Source organism: Lepisosteus platostomus, chromosome 4 (assembly GCF_059453375.1).
Source record: "Lepisosteus platostomus isolate fLepPlt1 chromosome 4, fLepPlt1.hap1, whole genome shotgun sequence".
NCBI lineage: Eukaryota > Metazoa > Chordata > Actinopteri > Semionotiformes > Lepisosteidae > Lepisosteus > Lepisosteus platostomus.
Window position 1 is genome coordinate 56,324,441 of NC_142614.1, and position 24,468 is coordinate 56,348,908.

The following is a 24,468-nucleotide window of genomic DNA, read 5'->3' on the forward strand; positions in this document are numbered from 1 at the left end:
CAGATAATAAAGATTATTCAGCAATATTTAAGTGTAGAGGGGGGTCAGATGTAGGTGTTGTGTACAGGGTTGCCAACTTTTGTAAATTTATGGGCAGTCAGTAGAAAATGTCCAAATTTAACGTGGTCTTAAATCAATTTACTGCAAAGTTGTCTGTTAATTTTTCTGAAATTTAAGGAATACTTTAATAATGAAACAGTTAACCGGTGTTCATCACAATTAACAATTACCAGGTGTTCATTTAATTAGCAAAGTGCTGCCGAGCACCATGTGTCAACTCTACCTGTCTGAGAGGAGCGAGACGATAATTCTGCCATCATCATGAGCCTCATTGGACCATGGTCTCCTTCCCCAGCCTCCAGTTGCTGTTTAAATTATGCTAAATCTTTATATCTGAAATGTCTACCTAGCAAAATAGCATAGACTGAGGGTGAAAAGCACAACTGTCTCCTAGAATACATAAAACCCTGGGCTTGAAAAACCCACCAAGTCTGCAACAAAATTAAGCCGCATATCTGTTAATACAGTTGTGATGCTCGCATCATGTTTAAAGCTGACAGTCATCCAATGATCAATGCAGTATTAAAAAGTGTTTTAGAAATTGTCTTCAGATACAGAATTATATTTGTTTTATATAGTGTTTGACCAATTTTGTAACAAGCTTTGCATTCTTTTTACATTTGAAAACTTGTTTCTTGTTGGTTTATAAGTGTGTTCATCATAAATAATTAAAATATAAAGGACATAACCTGCCCATTTTTGAAGAACACTGTACTATATAGAGAGCTTTATATGTACCCACAATGTGTTGCCTTTACGGTCAGCATCATCATTTTTTTACTGTATTGGAGATAAAACTCCCACACCTTAATACTGAAAGTGAGAATAGACTGGTGGACAGCACTGTTTACTGGTGGATTGGCAGCCATTCTCTCATCCATGCAGACGGTGGAAGAGATCGAGGGAGCGCTGGGCAGGGATTTCTATCCCAGCCTGGCTGAGGAAAGGTCACGCTGGGAGAAGGAGCTGGCGGGCCTGAGGGAAGAAAACGAGAGCCTGACAGCAATGCTGTGCAGCAAGGAAGAAGACCTCAACCGGACAAAGGCGACAATGAACGCCATCCGCGAGGAGAGGGACCGCCTTAGGAGACGGGTGAGTCCAGTGATGGAAATAGCCTTCCTGCCATTGTCCGCAAGGCAGCACCTACATCCCGCTGCAGTGTTTGTCTGATCAGAAGGAATGTTTGCCCACAGACAGGATGAAAGCGCAAGTGTCAGGCATCACCAGCACTGCCTGGGACAGCTGTATGACCTGTAGACGGTTGATGCTTTTCTTTATTAAATGTCTTACCAGAGGAAGATATCAAATAACACATAGAAATGAAATACTGCTTTTTGGTTTTAAGAGTTGACTTCTTTTTGCCCTCTTAAACTCTCCGAAGCATCTCTTTCATTTATTTTAAGCAGGTTTGTGGTTTATGTTATGCGAAGAGAGATACACGGTCATTCCTTTTGTCATGGAAAAACAAATATGGGGATCGCATACAGGCATTTGAACATCTCTGCCAAATTTGCAAATGACTATATTTTCAGGTAGTCAAAATTAAAATGTATTTTTAATCACCCAACCAAAAAACGTAAGTGGTTATAAATGAGAGAACCCAGTTGGTTAAGGATCTTACCCTGACTTATTTCAATAAATGATTGGATATTGGCTTGAACAGCATGGCTGGGTAACTTATTCCATATTCCCACAACTATCTTTGTTACCCATTGATTGTGTTGTCTATTGGTTGTGAGAATTAGGTTTTCTTTTTACAGTTCTGAAATAAAATTAACCAACTCCTCAGGTTGGTCGACATTCTTGTATGTTTAAGAGCACAAATATAATTAGGTCTTTGTGAAACTCCTAATGAAAAATAACATGATAGACATGTGACAAAGACATGATATAGTCACAGTAAATATCCTCATATGAATAAGTTGAGAACCCTTAGAATCAGTAGCTGGTGCCATTGTGAGCCGCAAGAATTTCAGCTAGACTTTCCTCATAACCATTTATAGGTCTCTTACATGGACTTTTATGAAACAAATTCTGTTACCTTTGAATTTGAAAGCTTCCTTGCATAAACAGCTCACTTCAGGTCCTGCCATAACATTTCACTTGACCAGTCTAAAATACAAAACTTTTTCTTCTTCATGCATTCTGCTTGTATATTTAAGAGCATTGTCTTTGGATTTAATTGTCTTGCTGCATGATGATTTTTTGTCGCAGTTCAGCTGACAATTGGATGACCTGACATGTTAGCTGATACAAGACTAAATTCATGGCACCATTAATGATGGCAAGCCATCCAGATTGTCAGTCAGCAAAGTAGCCCCAAAACATGGTGGGAATATAATCATGCTCCACAGTCAGGATGAGGTTCTTCTGTTGGAAGACAGTGTATTGTGTTTCTCCAAATATGTAGATATTATCCAATACAGAGAAAAAGTATTGCGTACACCAAAGAGTACCTGAATGATTACTGAGGCTACTGGAAGAATTGTCTCTGGACAGATGAGTGAAAAGCTAAATTGTCCATAATGAGAACTGTTTTGTGAGGTGAAAATCAAACATTGTCTTCCAGCAGGAAAACAACACCCTCACTGTCAAGTGTGAGGGTGGGAGTATCGGGGTTTAGGGCTTTTTGATTTTTAAATGCATTTCTTTTTAGCTTTTGCTTTGGATTTAATTTGTAATGAATTACTTTCTGAGACTAGAAGGACTTGTAGATGACTGAATCAATACATCTTTCACTTTCAGACACATAATCAGATTTTGTGTACTCCGAAGGCTTTCTGAAGCTTATTAGAGATTTAATAAAATTAGACATTTAATACATTCAGTAGCTGATCTCTGCTGTTAACAGGCCTTTTGGGTTTTCGGGCGAACAGTAGCTTAGAAACAGCATGCACAGGGACATTCAGACACTGCACAAAATAATTTTACTTTAGAAAGGATTTAGAAAAAAAACTATTCAGTTTTAGAAAATAAATGTCAAGTATGTTCGATTTTAGCTTGTTGTAATGGAATTAGATTTCTCAACACCGTCATTCTCTTCTTCACTATTATAAAAAACTGTTGACATAAAAAGTATTTTAATCTTTTCTTGGTTGAACGGAAAGATCTGTTGCCATGCTTTCAATGTGCAGCTCTCATGCTGTTAATCGAAATAAAAGAGGTTAAGTACACTACACTTGGCTGTGAAATATGACCTCTTGTACTCTTTCAAAGAATTTGCCTGGTTATCTTTCTTGATGCAAACGGAGGTAAGTTGACCTCAGGAGGGGTGAAAAGGGGGAAAAAGTGGGAAAATGTATTGCTTCCCTAGTTATCCTTTTAAGTTATATGCAAATAGAATGAAGTGAATAGAATACAAAAGAAACCCTTTAATGCTTATTTTCAAATGTTTGCTTATGTGCTTAAAAGTTTTAAAAGGTCTGTTTAACTTTAATTATTATAAATCAAACTCATGCGCACGTTTGCTCCACGTTCCCTTTCCTGTAGGTTTACTTCTGTTTCTTTGAATAAGATTGGTTCACAGCATAAATATAAGCAGAGCTCTTTAGCCACTAATACTAGAATTATGTTTCTCAGTGACAAACTTGAACCAATACTTTAGAAAGTTGTCATAATAAATTGTCTCTAAATGAGACTTTTATCTAATCTGTCCAGAACTAAAACAAACCCTTCACGTGTCTGCCCCAGGGACAATGACATACTGTATCAAAATTATTAACAGAAATTGACAGGTCTGTTGTTTTCTCTAGTTCAAAAGTTAAAGTTCCTTCCTCTGCGTAACTTCTTTACAAGGATGAAGTACAATGTGAGTAGTAAATACATTGGACTTACTACATCAGAGGTATTTTTTGTACTAGTTTGTCACAGTATTAAAAATATTGTTTACTTTTTAATTTATGCTATAAAGATCAGGAATTGAACCTGTCAATAAGATCACATGTAAAAAAAACAATTACATTTTACTATCACCAAGAGACGCAGTGTTTGTGAACAGACCCAATATGCAAGTTATTGTGAATATAAGAAAAAGAAACTTGTTGAAAGAAGTACTGTTGCACTTTTTGATTGTTTGAAAACGTTAGTGTTCGAACACATTTAGATTTCAATTGGGAAAAACTTTTTTCACAAGGAAGTTAGGAATTTTATGTATTTTAAACTAGAATATCAATTCAACCTTGAAGTGTTCCTTTTCTTCTTCAGTGGTTTAAAGGTCCGTGTCCTTTAAGAGAAATTTTGCAAGTAGATGGATGAATAGACAAATGGCAAGCTAGAAGAATAGACTATCAAACTGACAGATTGATAGGTACAGTTGTTTGGCATCAGAGGAATTAGTTGACCAATCAAAATAGGATAAATTCTAGTCCAGAAGAATTTTAATTTGACTTAAACTCTTTAACCAAAATCTGTCTAATTGGTCACAGATCTACCCCAGAGAAAAAGGAAATTACAGAGTAGGACCTTATTTCTTTCATTAGTGACCTTAGCTGGCTCTTTCCTGTGCAAGCCTGTGATTTTCATTCTGGGGGTATTTCCTTATTGCTGGGCTGGAGCCCTTTGTCTTCTCAAAAGTTATTACTGTGCCTGAGAGAGCTACAATTTGTTTGGCAATTGATATCCTGTGTGTCCCTAGAAAATAGGTAGTCAGGAAGTCAGTACCAAACCCAATTTCTGAACTTAGTGCTTCGTGTTTTCAGCAGTGTATAGGGAATTTTCTGTAGCAAAATATACAAGCATGACTTGATTTAGCTACCATATTTTTATTACTGGTGATTGTTTAGTGATGTTGATAAACTGTAAATCATTAAGGTGTTTGGAGTTAATAAAAACTACCCTAATAACAAATTCTGGCATTAAATGTTTATATGTTAATGAGGTAACATCTCCATTATAAGTGTAAGTTAGCTGTCTGATCTGATATTATATATTATTCTTGAGTCTATGTTCATTTAATGTATGGTATTGGCTTATATTTTATGTTTTATGTAAGGGACGTTGAATGAATGTGCTCCCTTATGTGACCAAACCTTTTCTTGTGTCCCTACTTTTATGAAAGCGGAGATCTTGGGCAAATTCTGTTTTCTTCTTTTTCCCTATTCAAACTGTTCACAGTGGCTGATCTAGCAGCATAACCTTTTTTCTGAATCCTTGCCATTACCATGTGTAGGTAGCAGTTTTGTGTGAGCAGTATGAGAACAGTAGGAGACAGAAAATCAGTTTCAGGTGATGAGCGCCTTTGCTTTTCAGGTACGGGAACTGCAGACCCGCCTACAGAGTGTTCAGGCTTCTGGTCCCTCCAGCCCAGGGAGACTAACACCAGCCAACCGCCCCATCAACCCCAGCACTGGAGAGCTCAGCACCAGCAGCAGCAGCAATGACATTCCCATCGCAAAGGTAATATGGGCTTCGGTGCGCAGTCAAATTAATCTTCAAAGTAGCTCTTATTCTGTACAGCTGCAGTTATGTAGGCAATAACTTCTAGAGCCCCTAGGGATCTCAAGAAATTCCCCATCACCTTATACTGCAGGACTGAATGGCAGTACACTTATTATAAAAGTTGTTGCAGGCCTTACAAGATCTCCCTGCTCTTCTGAACAGTATCTAAACGTTTGAGAAAGAGCTGCATCTCTACCCAGCTCTACATACCCACTCCTCTATAACACACAGAGGCAGACTGAGGCAGGTGTTGGCAGCGTTATTTTTTTGTTAATTTTATTTTGTTTTATTTTTATTTTGATAGGTTGCAGAACGAGTTAAACTCTCCAAAACAAGGTCAGAGTCTTCCTCCTCAGACAGGCCAGTTCTGGGCTCGGAAATCAGCAGTATAGGGGTAAGAAATGACAAGCAATTTCCACGGGACCGTGAATTGGCCTTTTCGATCAATCAATTGTTTTTTATTAGCTCAGCAGACTACAGGGCAGAAAGGTCAGGACTCAGGCAGAAACATGTCACCCATCCTGATGTGATCTCACTCTGGATTGCAATTTATTTATTTTTGTCGAGGTGAAAAAAATAAAACCCACTGGAATGATACTTCTGTTCATCACATTATGTATCAATAGATTCAGCTTCTTCTTCGATAATTTACAGTATGTGAATGTTATACAAGGCCACCAGTGACCGTCATAGGAGTTTCTTGTGTGTATCTGAAACAAAATCAATTTTAAAGATTTTGATACCATTATGACCATCAGCATTGCTACCAAATGTTCAAGATGATACACATCACTAACCCTTTTAGAAAGATGAAATCCAGATCTTACCAAGGCTGCTCAGACATAATTTATATGAAACCAGTTAAGAATTGTGCAATACAGCTGTACTTTAAAAGCAGTCTCTGTTAAAATGTAGGACATTATTTTAACAAATATTAAAGGATTATTGCTCTCATGAAGCAACTCAATTGTTTAATGCTGATCCAGGACACGTAATGCAATCTCTGGATTTTATTTGAGGCTGGATTATCTCTTTTCCTCTGTATAATTATGATCAAATCTTTAAACTTGACTTATTTCTAGTCCACTGGTTCTTGAGATTTACTATTGAAGTGCATCAACTGTTTTGTGCAGTTAAATTTCTATGATTGGAGATTCTTGTGCATTTGATCTTATATTGATGTGGTTTCCAATCAAAATTTCTTAGCAAAAGATATAACTTATATGTGAAACATAGAGGCATCTAGAAATAAAAGTTAAATCTTTGACAGACTTTTCTCTATTAAACAAGTTTAATTTATATACATTTGTCAGATCTTTACTATGCAGTTTGATCATTCCATGTTTTTCCACATTTAAACTCCCACTTCTTGGTTGGCAGCTTTTGTTTGTAGATGTACTAAAACATTTTATATTGTATGCAATGTAAACATTTAAGAATATACACTTTAAAGTTATTTTTTATTTATTTTATTGAGATTCATTCTTTTATTCTTACTGAACTTAAGGTGTAAGTAATACAAACAGGCATGAAACCCGTCTATTGCAGCCAGGTTGAGAACAGGGCTCTTCAATGACAAATGGGATTTTGAATGTGGTGATGCCATCGGCTGCAGTACCATGTGATTGTGGAAAATGGACTCTGGGATTTTGCACATTGCGCTACTCATTTGAGCATGGACACATTGAGATGAACTCTGGGATCCTTTGGGATGAAAGAAGCTATATAAATGCAAGAAATAATTGTAATTATTTTAATTTTTCCTTAAAATTCCCCCACAAATCTGACTCATAGCTGAAGATGCTGAAGAGGTTGTTTTCTAGAAACCCTTGAATGTGTAACAAACGCCACTTTTAAACTGAGGACCTGCAGCGACCTTTTGTGTGAAACTACAAATACAATAAAACAAGTATTTACCGCTCTTTAGCCAGATCGCATCAGGATAAACAAACTAAGCTAGGCTGGACCCGCTCAGCAGACTGGCAGACAAAGGAAAATCATGATGCTGCTGTGGTGATGGTGGACCAGCAGGTGTTACGTTTCCTTAAAAAGCAGAATTTCCAAAACCAATGCTACTGTATGGCAAGCTGTACTACATTAGGTACCTTTCTGTGGATAAAATCTTAAACCGTTTTCTGAGTATTTGATTGGCACCGATCCCACGACTGGTTTTAAGCCCCGGTGTCCTGGCTAAGTTTCACTGTTGGTTTGCACAATGGTTTTCCTAATGTACCCCCTTAATCGAATTGATGAAGCAGTCTTTCACTTATTTGCTGTGTAGTACATATACCTGCCATGCAGCATTCAGGCAGGTGTAGCCCTTTGGTGGTGGATAAAGTGGGTCACCCCCTATAATCATGTAAATTTAGATGTATTATTAATAATAATATGCAACAAGTGTATATTCTTGTTATACTGTAATTATTGTTCCAATGGCAACAGCTTGCGTAAAAAACACCTTCTTCTACTAGTGAGAAGTACCAAATGAATGTAGATAAAGGTTTCCATCCACAGCTGCATAATCATAATTGACGGGGAGTGGGATTCATTGTTTAATTTAGAGTGTAAAAAAAACACAGAACCCTCATAGTCACTGGCAGAATGTTGTTTTTGGCCTTCTGATCACAGGTCGGAACCTCACTGTGAATATGCAGAAAGATGGAACTAATTGTTAATCTTCCCTCTGCGGGCATGACGTACTGTACTAAGTAATCAAAACTCAATGTCTGCTTAATGTATCTGAAAAATTATTTGTTAGGACTCCAGGAAGTAAGGGAGTCTCCATAAAATAACTTGCATAAAATGCAATGATTGCTTCACTACTGTTAATAACAGAGCCCCTTCACAGCTGAGAATATTTAGAAATGTTTTTATATTTTCCTGAAATGTACCATTTCTGTGCATGATCAGGACAAATTGAACAGGTTTCGTTTGGGTAATGGTTACAATGAATTCTGCTTTTATATTGCAAAATACCATTAGGTTCTGTGCTGCAGCACTGTTTACTGGCCAGATTAACTGTTGTGTTTATTTGTGCAGGTGTCCAGTAGCGTAGCAGAGCACTTGGCTCACTCCTTACAAGACTGTTCTAACATCCAGGAAATCTTCCAGACGCTCTACTCACACGGTTCTGCGATCTCGGAGAACAAGATCCGCGAGTTTGAAGTGGAAACTGAAAGGCTGAACAGGTGGGCTCATCAGTGAGATAACTGTCAAGCCATTATGTGGCTCACTGTTATATGCACAGTGTATTATAACAGGCAATAAGGATGTAATCAGGTTTTTTACCAGGGCAGATATTCTAGACTACTTTAAAACATCTGGCCAGATGTACTATTTTAGCGTATTTTAAAGGTATTCATTAGTCTGTAACTGTAAACCCTGTGAATAACATAAGAAATCACATTCTTTTTTGTACTGTACTGTATCTATGGGTATCTCTGTGCTATGAGCTTGTACTCATAAATGTTTTGCTTTTCAGCCGAATTGAACACTTAAAGTCGCAGAATGACTTGCTAACAATCACACTAGAAGAATGCAAGAGCAATGCAGAGAGAATGAGCATGCTTGTGGGGAAATATGAGTCTAACGCCACAGCTCTCAGGCTTGCCCTGCAGTACAGGTCAGTATCCAGCACTTCTCTCTTGCTCCTTTGAAGCAAACAGCTTGAAACATTTTATTCTGTAGCATTGTCATTGAGTGTCAGTGTAAGTGCAACAGCATATGTTGAGCGTAAAATTAGTGAAGGACTGAAGATAGGAACCTCTTCAAATTTGTTATCCAGGAAGTCCTGTTTTAAATAAAGGTTACTTTGATATGGCAGGCTTTATATAGCAATTATTTACTGTAACCGAGGTAATGGGCATTGCAAATCTCTGTCTGAATGCCACCCCTGCATAGTCTTTACAAGATAAGAAGGTGATGAATAGGCTAGCTTTTATCTTCAATTAGGACATGGTAATGGACAGATTGTGATCCAGCTTGTTTTATTGATGGATTTATTTAAAGGCACTCTACAAAGTCTTGCTTTGGAAATGCATGTTTGTCAAACAGGTCATTGCTTCATACCAAATAGAGGTGAAGTGAGTTCTTGCATGTAAATGAACAGAGCATCTTCCTCGCCAAGGACTTGAGCACAATAATATAGAACCAAAATGGCATTTACCCACAGGGACCTTATGTTTCCTGGTGACTCATTTTCTGTTATTGAATAACTAATATGTATTTAGTGTTTAATAATATATGTTTATTCTTAAGATTCGTGTTACTTTTTTCACTGTTTAAGGTGAACATAAGACATTTGAGAACTATTTTACGTTATTTTATAGTGAGGTTCCTGTGGATTTCCTGAATATGGAAAAGGTCAGGGATTAGTACTAGTTTTTAGCAAAGCATGTGCTTTGCCTTGTGTGCTGAAAAAATGCATATTGTTTTTACATATTGCCTTAAGATAACTGTCCAGCTACAGAATACAGTATCTTTCCTGTCTAATGAGACGTTGTCTTGTATAAGATCAAGGTAACTTCAGAAACATGAGGATGTATTATTTGTTGGGCTTTGTGGTTCCTGCTCTGCCAGCATATTTCCTCTTAGCCTGTGGGGAAGGGGGAAAAGGCAACGCACTTGCCTGTAACAGAACCTTGCAAAGTTCCAGCAGTTAATCATTCTGTGGGGCATTGGAAAAAGATGAAACATTTCCTTTGAAAACAAAGAAAACACATTTTCTTCCAACATGGCAGAGAAGTGTTGACTTAGGTAGCAGCCTAGTTCTGCCATGTTAAAAAATTAATGTGCTGTGTAGACTTATGATTCTGTTATTACCCTTTTTTTATACTTTACACAATAATAGTCACAAACGTGTGTGTTGTTTTCATATTTATTCATAATGTTCAGAGAACTAGTCTTATCACAGTTTGGAAATCCCTTTTTCAACCTTGATTCAAATGCCTTTTAATTATGTTCCTTGTGAAAGTTTGATGAAATGGCAGTATTTGGTTTTGCTAAGTGGGTGCAGAAGGGTCTTGCATTCCTCTGCAGTGAGCTGTCATCAGCATGTGCTTTTTCAGTGAAGTTTGCCATTTGTTTGCAGTGAGCAGTGCATTGAAGCCTACGAGTTACTTCTTGCCCTGGCGGAAAGCGAACAGTCTCTCATTCTAGGCCAGTTCAGAGCTGCAGGCGTTGGGTCTGTAGGTAAGTAATGAGTGATTCAGAGTCTCTCCTTGTGTGCTCTAATCGAAAGAGCATAATTTGGTTGCGCTGGTTTTTAATCATGACTGTTATTTCCTTATAATCCTATGACCTCACATTGAACCTGTTCAGGACAGATGGATCAAAGAAGAAATATAAAAACTGGCAGTGACTTTGAAGAGTAATTATTCCCATGCGAGTGCTGAACCATGGGTTCTGTTAAGTCACCGTGTTATTATCATGTTGTTCTGTTAGAAGTTTGATGTCTAGAAATAAAATATTTTTATAACTTGAAAATCTAACAGTTCATTCATTTCATAGGTTTAGTTGGGCTCTTATTATTTTAAAAAAGAGTTTGTCAAGGAATGCCTGTCCTTTTAATTAAAAATCTATTTTCCATGCCATAAATATTCTAAAAATCTCATTTAAAAGCCTCATATTATTTCACTTCACATTTCATTGTCTAGAAAATGTAAAAGTCAAACATTATCAAATAAACACCACCGTCTTTTTAATAAGTGGCCTCTTCGAGCTCAGAGTTCTTGATTTTTTTATGTGTATTTCCTCTTTTGCTACCCTCATGTAACATTCAGCACTTGTCTGTTAAACATTATCGGGCTGCTGTTTGTCCAGACCTTTCTATATTCTTTTCAATTTTATCTGCTGCCTCTGCAGCTTTTGTTGATCCTCAATTTTTGGTATTGTCTGCAAGGTTGACTAGTTTATAGACTATTCCAGAACATCCTAGTACAGATCCTTGTTGTACTCCACTAATTACACATTGAGCACTCCAACACCTTTGATTAATCTTTTGATTCATAGTCTGTTGGATTTTATACACGACTGGCCATTTGCAAGCAAAGTTAGAACTAAGAAACAGACAGAATTAAGCAAACAACAGGAGTCTCTTAAGTTTTATTGACAGATATTAGATTTTGTTGCAAGTATGTCTGTGGGTGAAAACAAAATTTGGGCCTGTTTGAGGGCTGGTGTCCATCTGCACCATAATCCTACATTGTTAGATGAGCAAACAATACCAACAGATATACAGTTCATTGTCCCTGATGTGTGACCTTAATGTTATGATTATTATAATTTGTGTTTTAATAGTCTTGTCAGAATCACAGGACATGTTTGTGTTAGGGGAAAAAAGTTTCAGACAACAGAGATTCAAAAAAGAAGGGAAGATGGTTATGTTCTGTATATATTAGAGTTACAGGGCAAATGAAACACTCAACACCTGTTCAGAGTAGGCTCTAAACGTATACTTTATAGCCATTATGTTGAGTGTACTTACGCCTTATATTGAGAAGATCCAGATTCCACAGCTAGTTCATCTTGAGATAGCATTAAGATATCTCAGTAAGATAATGACCCCTGTGCTCATGAACGAGAAGCACTCCATCATCTTTATAAATGCTGATTAACTCTGCACGCCTCATTGTCTGCTTAACTGTGATAGAAGCATAACTCTCGGCCTCGTTTGGGTAAACTAGGAGACCAGACGGGAGATGAAAACATTACCCAAATCCTAAAGAGGGCGCATGACTGCAGGAAAACAGCAGAGAACGCCGCCAAAGCTCTCCTCATGAAGCTGGATGGGAGCTGTGGGGGGGCATTTGCTGTGACAGGCTGCAGTGTTCAGCCCTGGGAAAGCCTGTCCTCGAATAGCCACACCAGGTGAGCCAAGCAGACCGACTCCCTCGTTTTCTCTTGGGTGCTAACATTCTTGTGTTCATCTAGGGGAGGCAGAGGCCTTCGGTCAGGCAGGCCGTCTCCTGCGCCGTGTTCCTCACTTGCAGGCTACTAGCATTAAGTCAGGTCTGATGTCATGTAAGAAGTCTTAACAATCTGGAGTTTTTACTCTCTTTTATTCCACATTCTATGAGCTTAACTGAATCTACCAAGCTTGGTCACCTGAGTTGTGAGGGAGAAGGTAATTTAACTGTCTACCACATTCAAACATGGCCTTGCTTATCATCTCTTTATACGTGTGCCTGTGGTTGTACAAGTGCAAATCTGTCATAATTTATTAATATTTTTTCAATCTTCTGGAAGTGTTTAGTGTTCATTCGGACACAGCGGTAAAAGCAATGTGAACAGCATTTTCTTTTGCCAGTGGGATAAATGCAGCAAGCAAACAGGGCACTCCCATTGCCTCCCCCGGTGAGCCGATGTTGACACCTGCCAACCCACTGTGGATGTAGTAAAATGTTGCAATTAAGTCTGCGGAGTAGAAAATGCGTGGTTGTTAAAATTCGAAATTTACCCTAAAAGTCTAAGATATGCAAGATATTGATGTCAGTTATAGTTTTACAACGATTAAAAATGCAGTAGGAAATTACATTTTTATGCCTAACATTAGAATAAATTTAGCTTAATTCTCTCATTATATAGTAGCAAAATTCCATTTATACAGCTGATGTTTCATATAGTATATCCTGATTAGATCTTTAAGGTCATTAGTATACAATACAAGTCCTGTACAATATTTAGGTGTAGACTAATTAAGCTTGGAATAAATATGATGATAAAAACAAATGCTTTTATCCCCATTGTAAATTATTGCAGTGCAGTTTCTGAGGCATTTATGTACTGTATGCATACCTTGAAATGTTTAAACTCTAATCAAACTGCTGTATACTGTACATTTATAAGATGTATTTTTCTAAAGAGAAATATATTTACAACAGCTTTTCCAATCCCCTTGCCTTGCAAATTGGTAATAATTTATTTTCCAACATACCTTTGCCTTTTCTCATACAATAATTATACATTCTCTTAGTTCAAAGTATTTTCCAGTAGAACAGCAGAAATGTGCTTAATAAGATCAACATACAAAATATGAATAGTAATCAGTATGTTTTACTCATCAAAATGGAACTGTGCTTAGTTTGAAGGAGAGAAAATATTTAAGCTTGCAATACCTAATTATTCCTGGGCTTTGGGCTTGAAACAGCAGTCCCCAAACAATCCTCAAGCTATGTCCTGTTACTTGATATGCTAATAAGGATGAAGATTTTCAAAACTGCTGTCCAATTGGTACATTCTTTTTCTGTCTTTGAGGCTAAAGGGGATCATTTTTCACAGCTATATTGTTTTAATTAGATGATACAATAAGTAAAAATTACAGCAAAATTTTCAGCAAACTTTTTTTGCCCTTGAAGATATTTCTATTGTTTTGGTGCCTTAAAACACAGAAACAATAAACATGATCACTGTTGCAAATTTGAACAAATTGTAGCTCCTAGTATGTCATTAGCATTAAAAGTAACATATTAATTTTACAAATTACATTCAGATCCTCGGGTTAGTCCTACTTAAATCCTTTGAATTCCTGTTGCAGTTGTATAGCCATATAATGATCTTGTTTGCCTAAAAAGTTGTTTGTTGCCTGGAAGCAAACTGTTTTTTTTTTCCATGATGTATTGCTGGTCAGAAAATAAGAAGTATAGACCTAGAAAGCAAGTGTCCAAAGCTAACAGGTAATTGTCTTCTTCGTGGAACACTGTAGTAAAGCAGTGTTGAATAAGATTTTAGCATATTGTTACATATGGGGGGTTACGAAACCATCAGGAATTGCCTGATTGGTTTAGTCAATCAGTGAAATAATTATTCATTACCCCCGACTTGTAAGTGATTTCTATACCCGGGCGGCTGTTATAATTGGAGGCACGTGAGTTCTTTATTCTCTGGCACTGCTTTGTTGAGAGGAGTAATAATCCAGGCACACTTGGCTAAAACAAATATTTATTACAATCAACTACACAAGACACAAAACATACAACACACCAAGTTACATACTATTGTTACAAATAGGGCTGGACAGATATTTTAAAACATTGACACAACACACAACAAAACATGTTGCTTTATAGACAGTAGTTACAAACAAGGCATTTCAGAGGCCTAACATTCTGGTCACCCAGAAAACCCCAGATGTCTGCCAAGCATTAAACTCTTAATATGCCTACAGAGGCCACACAAGAGATGAGCTGCCTTCTAACTAAATAAAAAGTAACCTGCAGTTAAATCTCTCTCTCTGTACCCTGGATGCCACAAAATAAATGGGAACCTATATCCCTATCCATAAAATGCACCCTAATCAGGAAAGACATTTCTAACTGAGGTACCAGGAAACCCAAGTTCCCTAAAAACACAGAATAGAATGCTCTCTCTAACAAGATTCAAATACTTGGCTCCAGTCAGGTTTTGTTTCGGATGACCATGAAGTAGGGGCTCTCGCCTGGCTCAAGCTTCAAGTCCCAACTCCTCTGGACTCCTCTCTCTTCTCCCTGCTCTCCTTGTTTCTTCCTTCTCCTCCTGCTTCTTCTCTCTCCCCTGTGCTCTTAAGGTGAATTTATACTGTGTCTTTCTGCCCTGCTCCTTTGCAATCATTAATCCACAACTTGCCTAGGCATACCAAGATAAACTTTACTATTGTCTCTGCTCACCTGACCCCCCAGACCTGAGCAAACATCCTCTCTGCTTTGAAGCTAGAAGTGTTTACTCTTCTCAGTGTCACAGAGACATTTCTCAGTTACCCAAAGCTGTAACAATATATTAGTTGCAAACAATAAGTAAGAATTATATAAAAATTACAATGTATCTACTGAAGTTCAGTGTATCTACTAAATGTATTTTTTTCTGTTATTGTCATGTTAATTAGTAAGAGCCTGAAAATATACCTGCCAGTTTTTAAAGTTGATCTTATACAGAGCTTGACTTTAAGAGGTTACGTTGTCCAGAATATAGCACTACATTTATCTGATGTTATGAAGTTGAATGTGTATTGGCTTACATTTGAGCAATACTGGATAATACAGTAATTGCATTTTACCCCAGAAGAAGTCTATACATTTGGACTTACGTGGCCAAACAGTTTTTGGACAGGAGTTGTGTGTACTACAGGCTATGAAGAAGAGCAAGAGAAGTCAGCTGGCCATCTGGGTTTGTGGAGAAACCCCATTTCACCCTACTGTAACTGTATTGCCATTATAATGATACCTCAAAGTAACAAAAAGAGTTAGCAATGTGAGCTGCTTATCAATAACACACAAAATTAAATGATAGACAGGCAGCCTTGGTGTATGCAACACATTTTTCTACACATTGTCATCATGTTGGCTCTAGGATTGTATTTTCCACGACTGGAGTCAGTTGGCCTAATCGTTTTTAAGTGGGAGCAGTTGACAGTAGGTTCAGACAAGGTAACAGCTCTTGTTTAATCTACCGCTCTCTTACAACCGCATTTCACAACTGATGGCCTGGTGTATTCGGAAAAGCTCTTGCAGCGCTCTGCAAAATGCAGTTCAGCAGCAACCTTAGTTGTTAAAGAAATCTGCCTGCTATTCAATTCAGTCGCTGTGGTGGTTCCCAAGAAGAAGACTTTAAAAGTGTTTTCAAAGATGCAAATAAAGCTGCCATGTCCAAATTGTATCACAAATGAAATGGTTTATTTACACCTGCCACATTTGAAGTTGCTCATCTACATGGCCTTCACCCAGGGCCATCACTGTAGTTTCCACAAGCCTGGAAACCTCACAACAGAAAATGATTTTCTCAGACTGCAGTGCATATTGAAATCTTTTTCACTGGCAAGCCCACTCTAAAAACTTTCCACAGTCCTTGGCATACTACAACCATGAGTGTCCTTAGAAACTGTCAACTAGCCAACGCAGCTATCTACTTAAACAAATATAGAAGGTCAATGAAAGTTTCATTAGAGGTTTTGACTCGATGGCCGTACAGGATTTGTATGTACGTGTGTAAGAGATGACAAACAAAATTAAACAAAGACTGAATGTTGAATATAGGCTTAAAGAAGTCTGTTAGCAGAATAAGTTTGCCTATACAGTTGTTGTACTGTTACTGTAGGTGTAGCCTGTGTGTGTACTGATGCAGTTGAGCATATGCAAAGTTATGATGTTGTGTGTAATTTAATTATTGCATTTAATGTATGTAGTATATTTGTAGTATGCACTCCAAACAATAAGTTGGAACTCCTCTGTTCATACTAACAGACAGCAAGAATAAGTATTAGCTAGGAGTACAATTAGATCAGAAATGCAGTTGATAATAATATAATTCACTTTTAAACCTAAGATTGTTCTCTTTTTGTTGTGGTCAGTTTTTTTTTTCCTATAGGTTTTTTTATCAGCTGGAAGAGAGAGGATTGCTTTAGTGATTTGATAGGGGACGCTTAAATCTCCTCAGTCCCCTGGTGACAAAGTGAGATCATGTGGAATTCTGGGAAGCCTCATAGCGAATAACTACTTAACCCTGCAGAAACTGTTGATACTCCCTGCCTGCATTCTCTGAGATCATACATGTTTCCTTATCTTCTTCTCTGACGCGAAGGCCATGATGGTCATTAATGGTGTACAGTTACCATCTGTGTGTGTTTATTATAATGATCAGTTTGTTTTTCTTTTAACATTGTTATTACTGTAAACAAAACCCAAAAATGATGTGCCTGTCATGTTATCAAAGTTTAGGCTAGAAAAGAGCCAACTTGCTTTCACATTTTCTATGCTTAGTTGAACCAAAAGACAGTGTTTATAGGCCCCTCAACTTAGGTTTGCCCTTACATTCTTTTTCTAACACAGAATCGGGGAAAAGGGAGCCCTTTCTCTAAACTGATGTTGTTCGTGGTATTACTATTTCCGGCAAAGACCGCTGACCAGTCCTTCACGTCTGCTGTTCTCCCCACAGCACGACGAGCTCCACAGCAAGCAGCTGTGACACAGACTTCACAAAGGAGGATGAGCAGCGACTGAAGGATTACATCCAGCAGCTGAAGAACGACCGGGCGGCCGTGAAGCTGACAATGCTGGAGCTGGAGAGCATCCACATCGACCCCCTTAGCTACGACGTCAAACCGCGGGGAGACAGTCAGCGGCTCGACCTGGAGAATGCGGTGCTCATGCAGGAGCTCATGGCCATGAAGGTTGTGGTCCACAGCTGCATTTGAATGGTGTTTGTGTTGCATCTGTTGTCTCATTTCCACCTATAGCTTTAATCCAGTGGTTAAATTTAGCACCTCATGGAATACGTTATTATTACTATTCTTTATTTTATCTAGTATTTTTTAGGACTTGGAAGACAATACTGACAGGAAAGCGACACTGCTGTGTAGCTTTGAAACACCCATTTAAAGGTTAAAGATGAAAATAGACAGCAGTTCCAGTCCCCATACTGGAAACAGTGTCGATATGGCCTAATTTCACACTCCTAGTCTATTGAACGTGAGGTTCTATGCATGTAAATCTTTTGGGATGTATTACTGAAATCCTTGATGACTCACTTCTGTGGGAAAAGCTGTTCTCTTCCCAAAACTCTGTGACTCAGGTCTATAAAAATCTACAGTGCTGTGTAACAGTAATGGATTTATCCAGTCCCCTCAAACATTATTCAGGTAATGCATCATTTATTTTGTCCTTGCAGCATTATAATTGGTTGTTAATATTGCAGTGACAATTCATGTATAAATATATATCCTGGCAACTGATAATTGATTTTTCTCCCCTGGTGTTCTACAAAGATTACATACCAGACTTGCTCAAAGTAGGATAAAAACCTTGAAAACTCTTACTTAAGCGAAAACTTCCCCAAATTAAAGTTACTCTATATACTGTTAAATCAATTGAAGTTCTTGAGCATCTAAAGTAGCCATGCCCCCTAGACTTTTGTTTTGACATTGTTGGTTTCTGTGGTTGGTTTGAGACACTTCCCTTTAAATCGTCTTGATTGCTTTCTGCCCATCATTGAGCCACTAGTCAGCCTTATAGTCAAGGACAGACGTATTGGTTCCCACCATCAACAACAAGGTTATTAATTTGTTGATGAAATGTAGAAATTGATCAACTGTTTTGTTAAACTCTATTGATCTGATAAAATTTGATGACTGATATTTTAAGTATCTGAATATTTATCAGGCCTAACGGCAAACGTGTGGCAGTGAAGATTTCTAGTGAATTTACTCACTAAAGACGAGATGGTGACTATTTTACAACCCTGTTAGGCATTTTTATTTATTTGGTACACAGTAATAACTTTTTTCTTTGCAATATTTATATTAGTATAAAATATAACAGTAACACATGTTGCATTGAGTGAATTATTAACATAAGAAAGGTTGCAAATGAGAGGAAACTGTTTAGCTCATTTTGCTTATTTAATTGCTAGTAGTTGTTTGAGTTGTTTGGTATATCATCCAGCTTTTCTTTGAAAGATAAGGAAGGCTGGTTAGGATAGCCCCATAACCTTTTAGGTAAAGAAATCCTCTTATTCTTATTCAGTATGCTTTTTCTTTAACTGGATCCTGTTCAGTTTTAGCCATTTTATTGTGTTTTTATTCTCCACTTGTTTTTCTTGGTTTATTAAAGCATTTGGCCCAGTGCTTCATAGCTTTTGATTTGCTGACTTTTGGCATGAATCTGTTCTGCACTTCAAACAGCCTATCTGAACATTTAAATAGTTTCTAAGATTTTTGGTTTTTCCCTTCGGAAACTTTGACTCTTACTCCCTGTATTTTCTCTCTTGTAGATTTTCTTTGGATTCTCCCCCACCCATTCTAGTTTTTTTACATTTCTCGGTACATACATTCACCAAGCCAGCAGGTGCTCATCTCATTTCAATGTAATCTATCATGTCAGTACAGATAGCCTTTGCCATAGAAAGTTTTCCAGTTAAATAGAAAGTTAATGCTGCCTTCAGCACATAGTGTCCTCAGTCTCATGTTTACAGACTTACAGACTTTCCTGTTGTTCACTCTTGCACAGTGCAGGCAGGTTTCCTGGCATAGCGATTGATTTAGTGCTGCTCTTCATTTGTTTCCAAAGACTTCAAATCCTGTTTGTTTAAGAAAAGAATGTTCATCCCAATGTCTTCTGTTTCAGCATGAACGACGGCTTAGTCTTCACCTGCCTTAGCTAAGAGCCTGTCTACCCTTTAGGTGATGTTAACCAACTTTGCCTGGGGGGAAACAGCATATTGTGTTGGCAAAATGTCCTTACTGGATATTTCACTTGCCGTGTTCCTTTGAATAGAGTCTTCAGCGACCCCAACTTCTCTGTGACTTGTGTATTAGGTGGCTCTGATTGAAGTTGTGACTGGTGTCTGAATGTCAGTATACATGCTGATGGTGTCTTGGCAGATGTTGCCTTAGGCTTCCTGGTTCTGTTCCCAGGTCCTGGAGTGGAGCACACATGTATGTTGGTATGATGTTAGGTAGGGTTGTCATTATAGACATGGTTTCCTTTGACAGCCCAAAACCAACCCCACTCTGTCAGCACGTCTGTTTAGTTGTTCTCATGATTTCAGGTGGATACTTCAATTGAATGGAGGATTTGCTAGTTCCTATAGTGCTCTCTTGATGGTGTTCTCTCAGTTGATATAGCTCGTAGAGGCACAATTTCAGCCTTGTAGGACAAGAATCCTTCAGTTTTTCTAGGTCTCTGTAAATTAATTTTGAAAGTTATATTGATCCAGTTAAACTTATAAGTAGTTCAATTAGCTAATTAAGAGCAGAAGTAGAATCAGAACCAGAGATATACACCACTATCTGTGTTTACTCTTTTAAGGAGGAAATGGCTGTTGTATCAGTATTCCCAGATGTAGTCTAGCTGTTGGGAAGGTTGGAAATGTGAAATATCTACCAAGGAGAGTCAGCATTTGTTTTAGAGAATGTTTTTTTTTTTGTACGGGTATTTTTTTAATCCTTATTAAGTAAAAAGGATGGAGAAGTGGCCTTGTCACAATAAGCAACAAGAAACTTTAATTTTAAAATAATTCATTCTTGGTACAATTGTAGTTTTAAAAAAAAAAACACAGTGAAACAATATTTTTACACTCAAGGAGCATGTTTTGCATAAAGAGACTGACATTCACCTGATCCTAGCTTTACTTGCAGCATCTAACAATTCAAAGGATGTGTATTCTGTATTACTGGACATTCCTGCAGAAGAAAGGGTCTGCAGGAGGTGGTGTAATACAGATGATGGCCTCAGGGTCATTCACATTTTTAGATTAAGATCCACACGTTAAAACTCTTTCTTCGATACGTCTTTCAGTATTCCCTAGATTTTGTGAGTGCTGGAAGTGAAGAAATGTGTATTTCATAAAGCCCCTGTCCCAGTGCTCTCAAACGGCTGAGTCTGAGGCCTCTGCTCTGTGTCCCCCTGTGGTCAGGAGGAGATGGCGGAGCTCAAGGCCCAGCTTTACCTGCTGGAGAAGGAGAAGAAGGCCCTGGAGCTGAAGCTGAGCACGCGAGAGGCGCAGGAGCAGGCCTACCTGGTGCACATTGAGCACCTCAAGTCAGAGGTGGAGGAGCACAAGGAGCAGCGCATGAGGTCCCTCAGCTCCACCAGCAGCAGCGGCTGTGGAAAAGACAAGCAGGGCAAGGTGAGTGGGTCAGAGCAGGAGCAGGCTGCGAAAGCAGTTCTTTCCCTTCTGGCCAAAGTTATGTAGTTTTGTAGGATTGGCTGCACCATATTGAACAGGAGTACACTGCACAAAAGCAACAACTAATCAGCTACAAAGTGGAGAAACAATAAAAAAAGCCTGGGTAAATAAGGAACACCTAGTTCATTGAAAGCCATACAGTAGCTCATGTGTTAATTAAGAAAATGATATCTGCATAGGGTCTTGTATAAAAAACTGCAGAGGCCTAGTTGCCTTAAGGTATGGCTAGCAAGGCTGCTAGAGACCCTAGTGACTGTATTGGCACATTGGCGGGAGCTTCAGTAACCAAGACAGTTTAGTTTGCTCATGTCAGCATTTGAGAGGGCATCATCAGCACAGGGCAACAGTGGGAAAGCTACATATTCTAACATGGTGATAGCCATACATTAATTTGAAGTTCAAAGCAAAAGATCCAAGCAACTGCAGATCCATTGACAATCAGTTTCAACTTTGGGTGCGAGTGAGGTACCATAGTCAGGTTGTAGAGCACACAGATAACACCTGGCTATGAAGGTTTGTGAGTTCAGTGGTACAAAGAGCACAGGCAATAAACTACCTGTGGTGGATAAGTAGGAGAAATGTGATATGTGATCAGATGAATATCGGTCCCACGTTCTCAACAAAATGACAAGTGTCCCTCAAGACCTCTACAGGCCTGAGTGCTTGGTTACAACAGTGAAGGGGTCTCATGGTTCTCTATTGTGTGGCACATTTTCCTGGCACAGTCTGGGTGCACTCATTCCATTAGAAGGTAGGGACAATGCTAATCACTACTTAATGGTTCTGAGTGATCATCTTCTACCCATAATGCACCATGTCTTCTGGGATGAAAACGTTACCATTCACAGACCAAGAGTAGTGCCCATTGGATTGACAGTATCCATATCCAATATCCATATTTCACTTTTGTATACCCTAAATCATGTGTTTAGTCTGGAATCTCCTCTGATTTGCAATTGGCGTAAAAAATGGCTTAGAAATGTTTGCTGTACATTACCCTCCAAAAAGAAATCAGTATGAAAGGAAGTGCCATACCTGGTCCTCAGAAATGTTCAGATCTTTTTAATTAACAATGACTGTCATTTGCTTGTGAGGATTTATGTCTGAGCTATGACAGAGGTATTCACGTTCATATCGAAAGCTGTGACAGAAGCTTATAATACAGGAAGGCTTAGTGTGTGCAGTGTTTCCAGTTTTTTTTAAAGGATTAGCTCCTATTAAGAACTTACTTAAGAATTAAGATGTAATTGTAAATGGGTTTAATGAGGCACAATATGTCAGTCAGGGTTTGCTGCAGCCTAATCTACAGTGTCAGAGGATACTGCAGTATTGATTACGGTGTCCTTTTTATTCATTCATGAGGACTGAAATCACTGAATAGCTTTAAAAAAACTTTTTCCTTGAGTTTCCCCTGTTATTAGCATTTCAATTTTAACATATCTTTATACAAGAGACCTGACTTCTACTCCCTCATTGTTTAAATAGATTATTTGCATATTTGTGGTGGTGCTGCACATTTAAAATACTATACTGTTTCACTATTTAGTGTTCCCACTCTTTTTATATGTAATATTAATTTGTAACCATATTCCAAGCACATTTTTGCATCTACAAAAAAGGATTAAAAAATATATTTTGGACTGAAATGCAGAATTTAAGCTAGCAGCTATATCACCCTGCAGCTCTCAACTGATAGCCCACTGAAGCTAAGCAGGCTTGAGCCTGGCCAGTACCTGGATAGGAGACCTCCTGGGAAGCTATGGTTGCTGCATATGGTTGGGCATTTCTTGATAAGAGTAGGGAGTTATCCCGGTGTCCGGGCCAAATTTCCCCCCTCAGCCTTTACTGTGGCCTCCAAATTGTCCCCATGTATGATTGGCTTGCACTTGCCCTGCAATGGACTGGTAGGGCACCCAGGATGTACCCTGCCTTGCACTTTTTGCTTGCCATGTAGGCTCTGGCTTCCTGGGACACCGTATGGGATAAAGCGGTTTGGTAAATGACATGACATGCAGAATTTATTATATATTAAAGAACTCTAACAAGGTGGTTAGTCGAGACCTATCTTTTGTAAATCCATACGGACTATGTCCTAGGATATTATTTACATATTGATGATCCTCTAGTTTAAGTTTTATAATAATTTCTATTACATAACTTGTAATAGAAGTCAGACTTATTAGTGTAGACTTACATGGTTCGGTTTTCTCACTCTTCTTATGGATGGTCACTACATTAGCAATTCTCCAGTCCCTGGTACGATCTCTGTCTTACTGTTGGAAGAGTTGGATCAGTGGCTTCTGAATAGCATTTCTGTGTTCCTTGAGCATAATGAAACATAAGTTTTGAACAAGTACTCTGTATCTTCTCTTCTGTGTTTTATCATTTGGGTTGTTATAATGGGACATGAGGTATGTGTAGCTCACTTTTATTTCCTTTTGGGTTTTATTACCAAAAACTAAAAGACATGATCTTTGTATCTCTATGACTCGGTTATCAGTGCTATCTCTGAAGAGGCTCAATTGCATCTTATACTGTGATTCAGGCTACAAATCCTGGCATTGTAGCATAAACACAGGGATAACCGTAATCCTCTGTGTTGCTATGGACAATAATCTTCAACTGATAATCGAAGTTGCCACTCAAGGTGGAACAATTTGCTGGATAAAGGCTATGCATTTTAGCTTCTGAAATCCCTCATAGCTTCCTTTATTTTGTACAGAGCCATGAAGATCTTTATTTTCTTTTTTGAAAAGGTCATCTTGATTGTGTCATTGCAGCATCCCTCTTTTCCATAAGGGCAGCCACAGTCTAAACTTGCCAAACATACATTGGGATTATAGCCTTCATGGCTGATGGACCATATATCAAACTGAACATGATGTCTTTACTTTTTAAAGAAATCTGAAGAGCAAAGAAAAAAATATAAAAGCAGAAATGCAGTTTGAGAGAGCAATGCATACGTTTCTTATATTAATACTTTTATTTTAAGAAAGAAATGACTGATTTTAATGTTCATTTCAGTCTTTAAGAAATCATGTCCAAATCAACCCAAGGATTAGAAGATATAAGAACATATGAAATAATTGAAATATGGTTAATGTTTTGATACATTTTAAGATGGTATCATAAAACAGTCCTATGTAATCCACCTTTATTTTTCTTAAAGCTCTTTCACAACTTTAGATCCTTACTTCCCCCTTGTGGGAGAGATCTGCTCTTACAATTGATGATCTAACTCATTCTAATTGCATAATTTTACATGAATAATTTTTGATTGAAGAATGCAATAAACATGCTTGTGAGCGTGCACAGTTTGTG

The 24,468-nt window shown here is 38.0% G+C and overlaps 1 protein-coding gene across 6 annotated transcripts in view; it reads left to right on the plus strand.

Moving 5' to 3' along the window:
- Positions 1-24,468, plus strand: part of mcc (MCC regulator of WNT signaling pathway) — a 203,397-nt gene that overhangs the window by 169,682 nt on the left and 9,247 nt on the right. For 5 of the 6 annotated variants that reach the window (XM_088629944.1, XM_088629948.1, XM_088629949.1 and 2 more), the window contains 9 exons: positions 946-1,152; positions 5,308-5,454; positions 5,801-5,890; positions 8,536-8,684; positions 8,978-9,118; positions 10,586-10,686; positions 12,180-12,363; positions 17,398-17,632; positions 20,875-21,087. In XM_088629944.1, coding sequence (XP_088486070.1) covers positions 946-1,152; positions 5,308-5,454; positions 5,801-5,890; positions 8,536-8,684; positions 8,978-9,118; positions 10,586-10,686; positions 12,180-12,363; positions 17,398-17,632; positions 20,875-21,087 — 1,467 coding nt within the window. The remainder of the gene's footprint in view (positions 1-945; positions 1,153-5,307; positions 5,455-5,800; positions 5,891-8,535; positions 8,685-8,977; positions 9,119-10,585; positions 10,687-12,179; positions 12,364-17,397; positions 17,633-20,874; positions 21,088-24,468) is intronic. The other variant, XM_088629945.1, reaches the window with a different exon arrangement.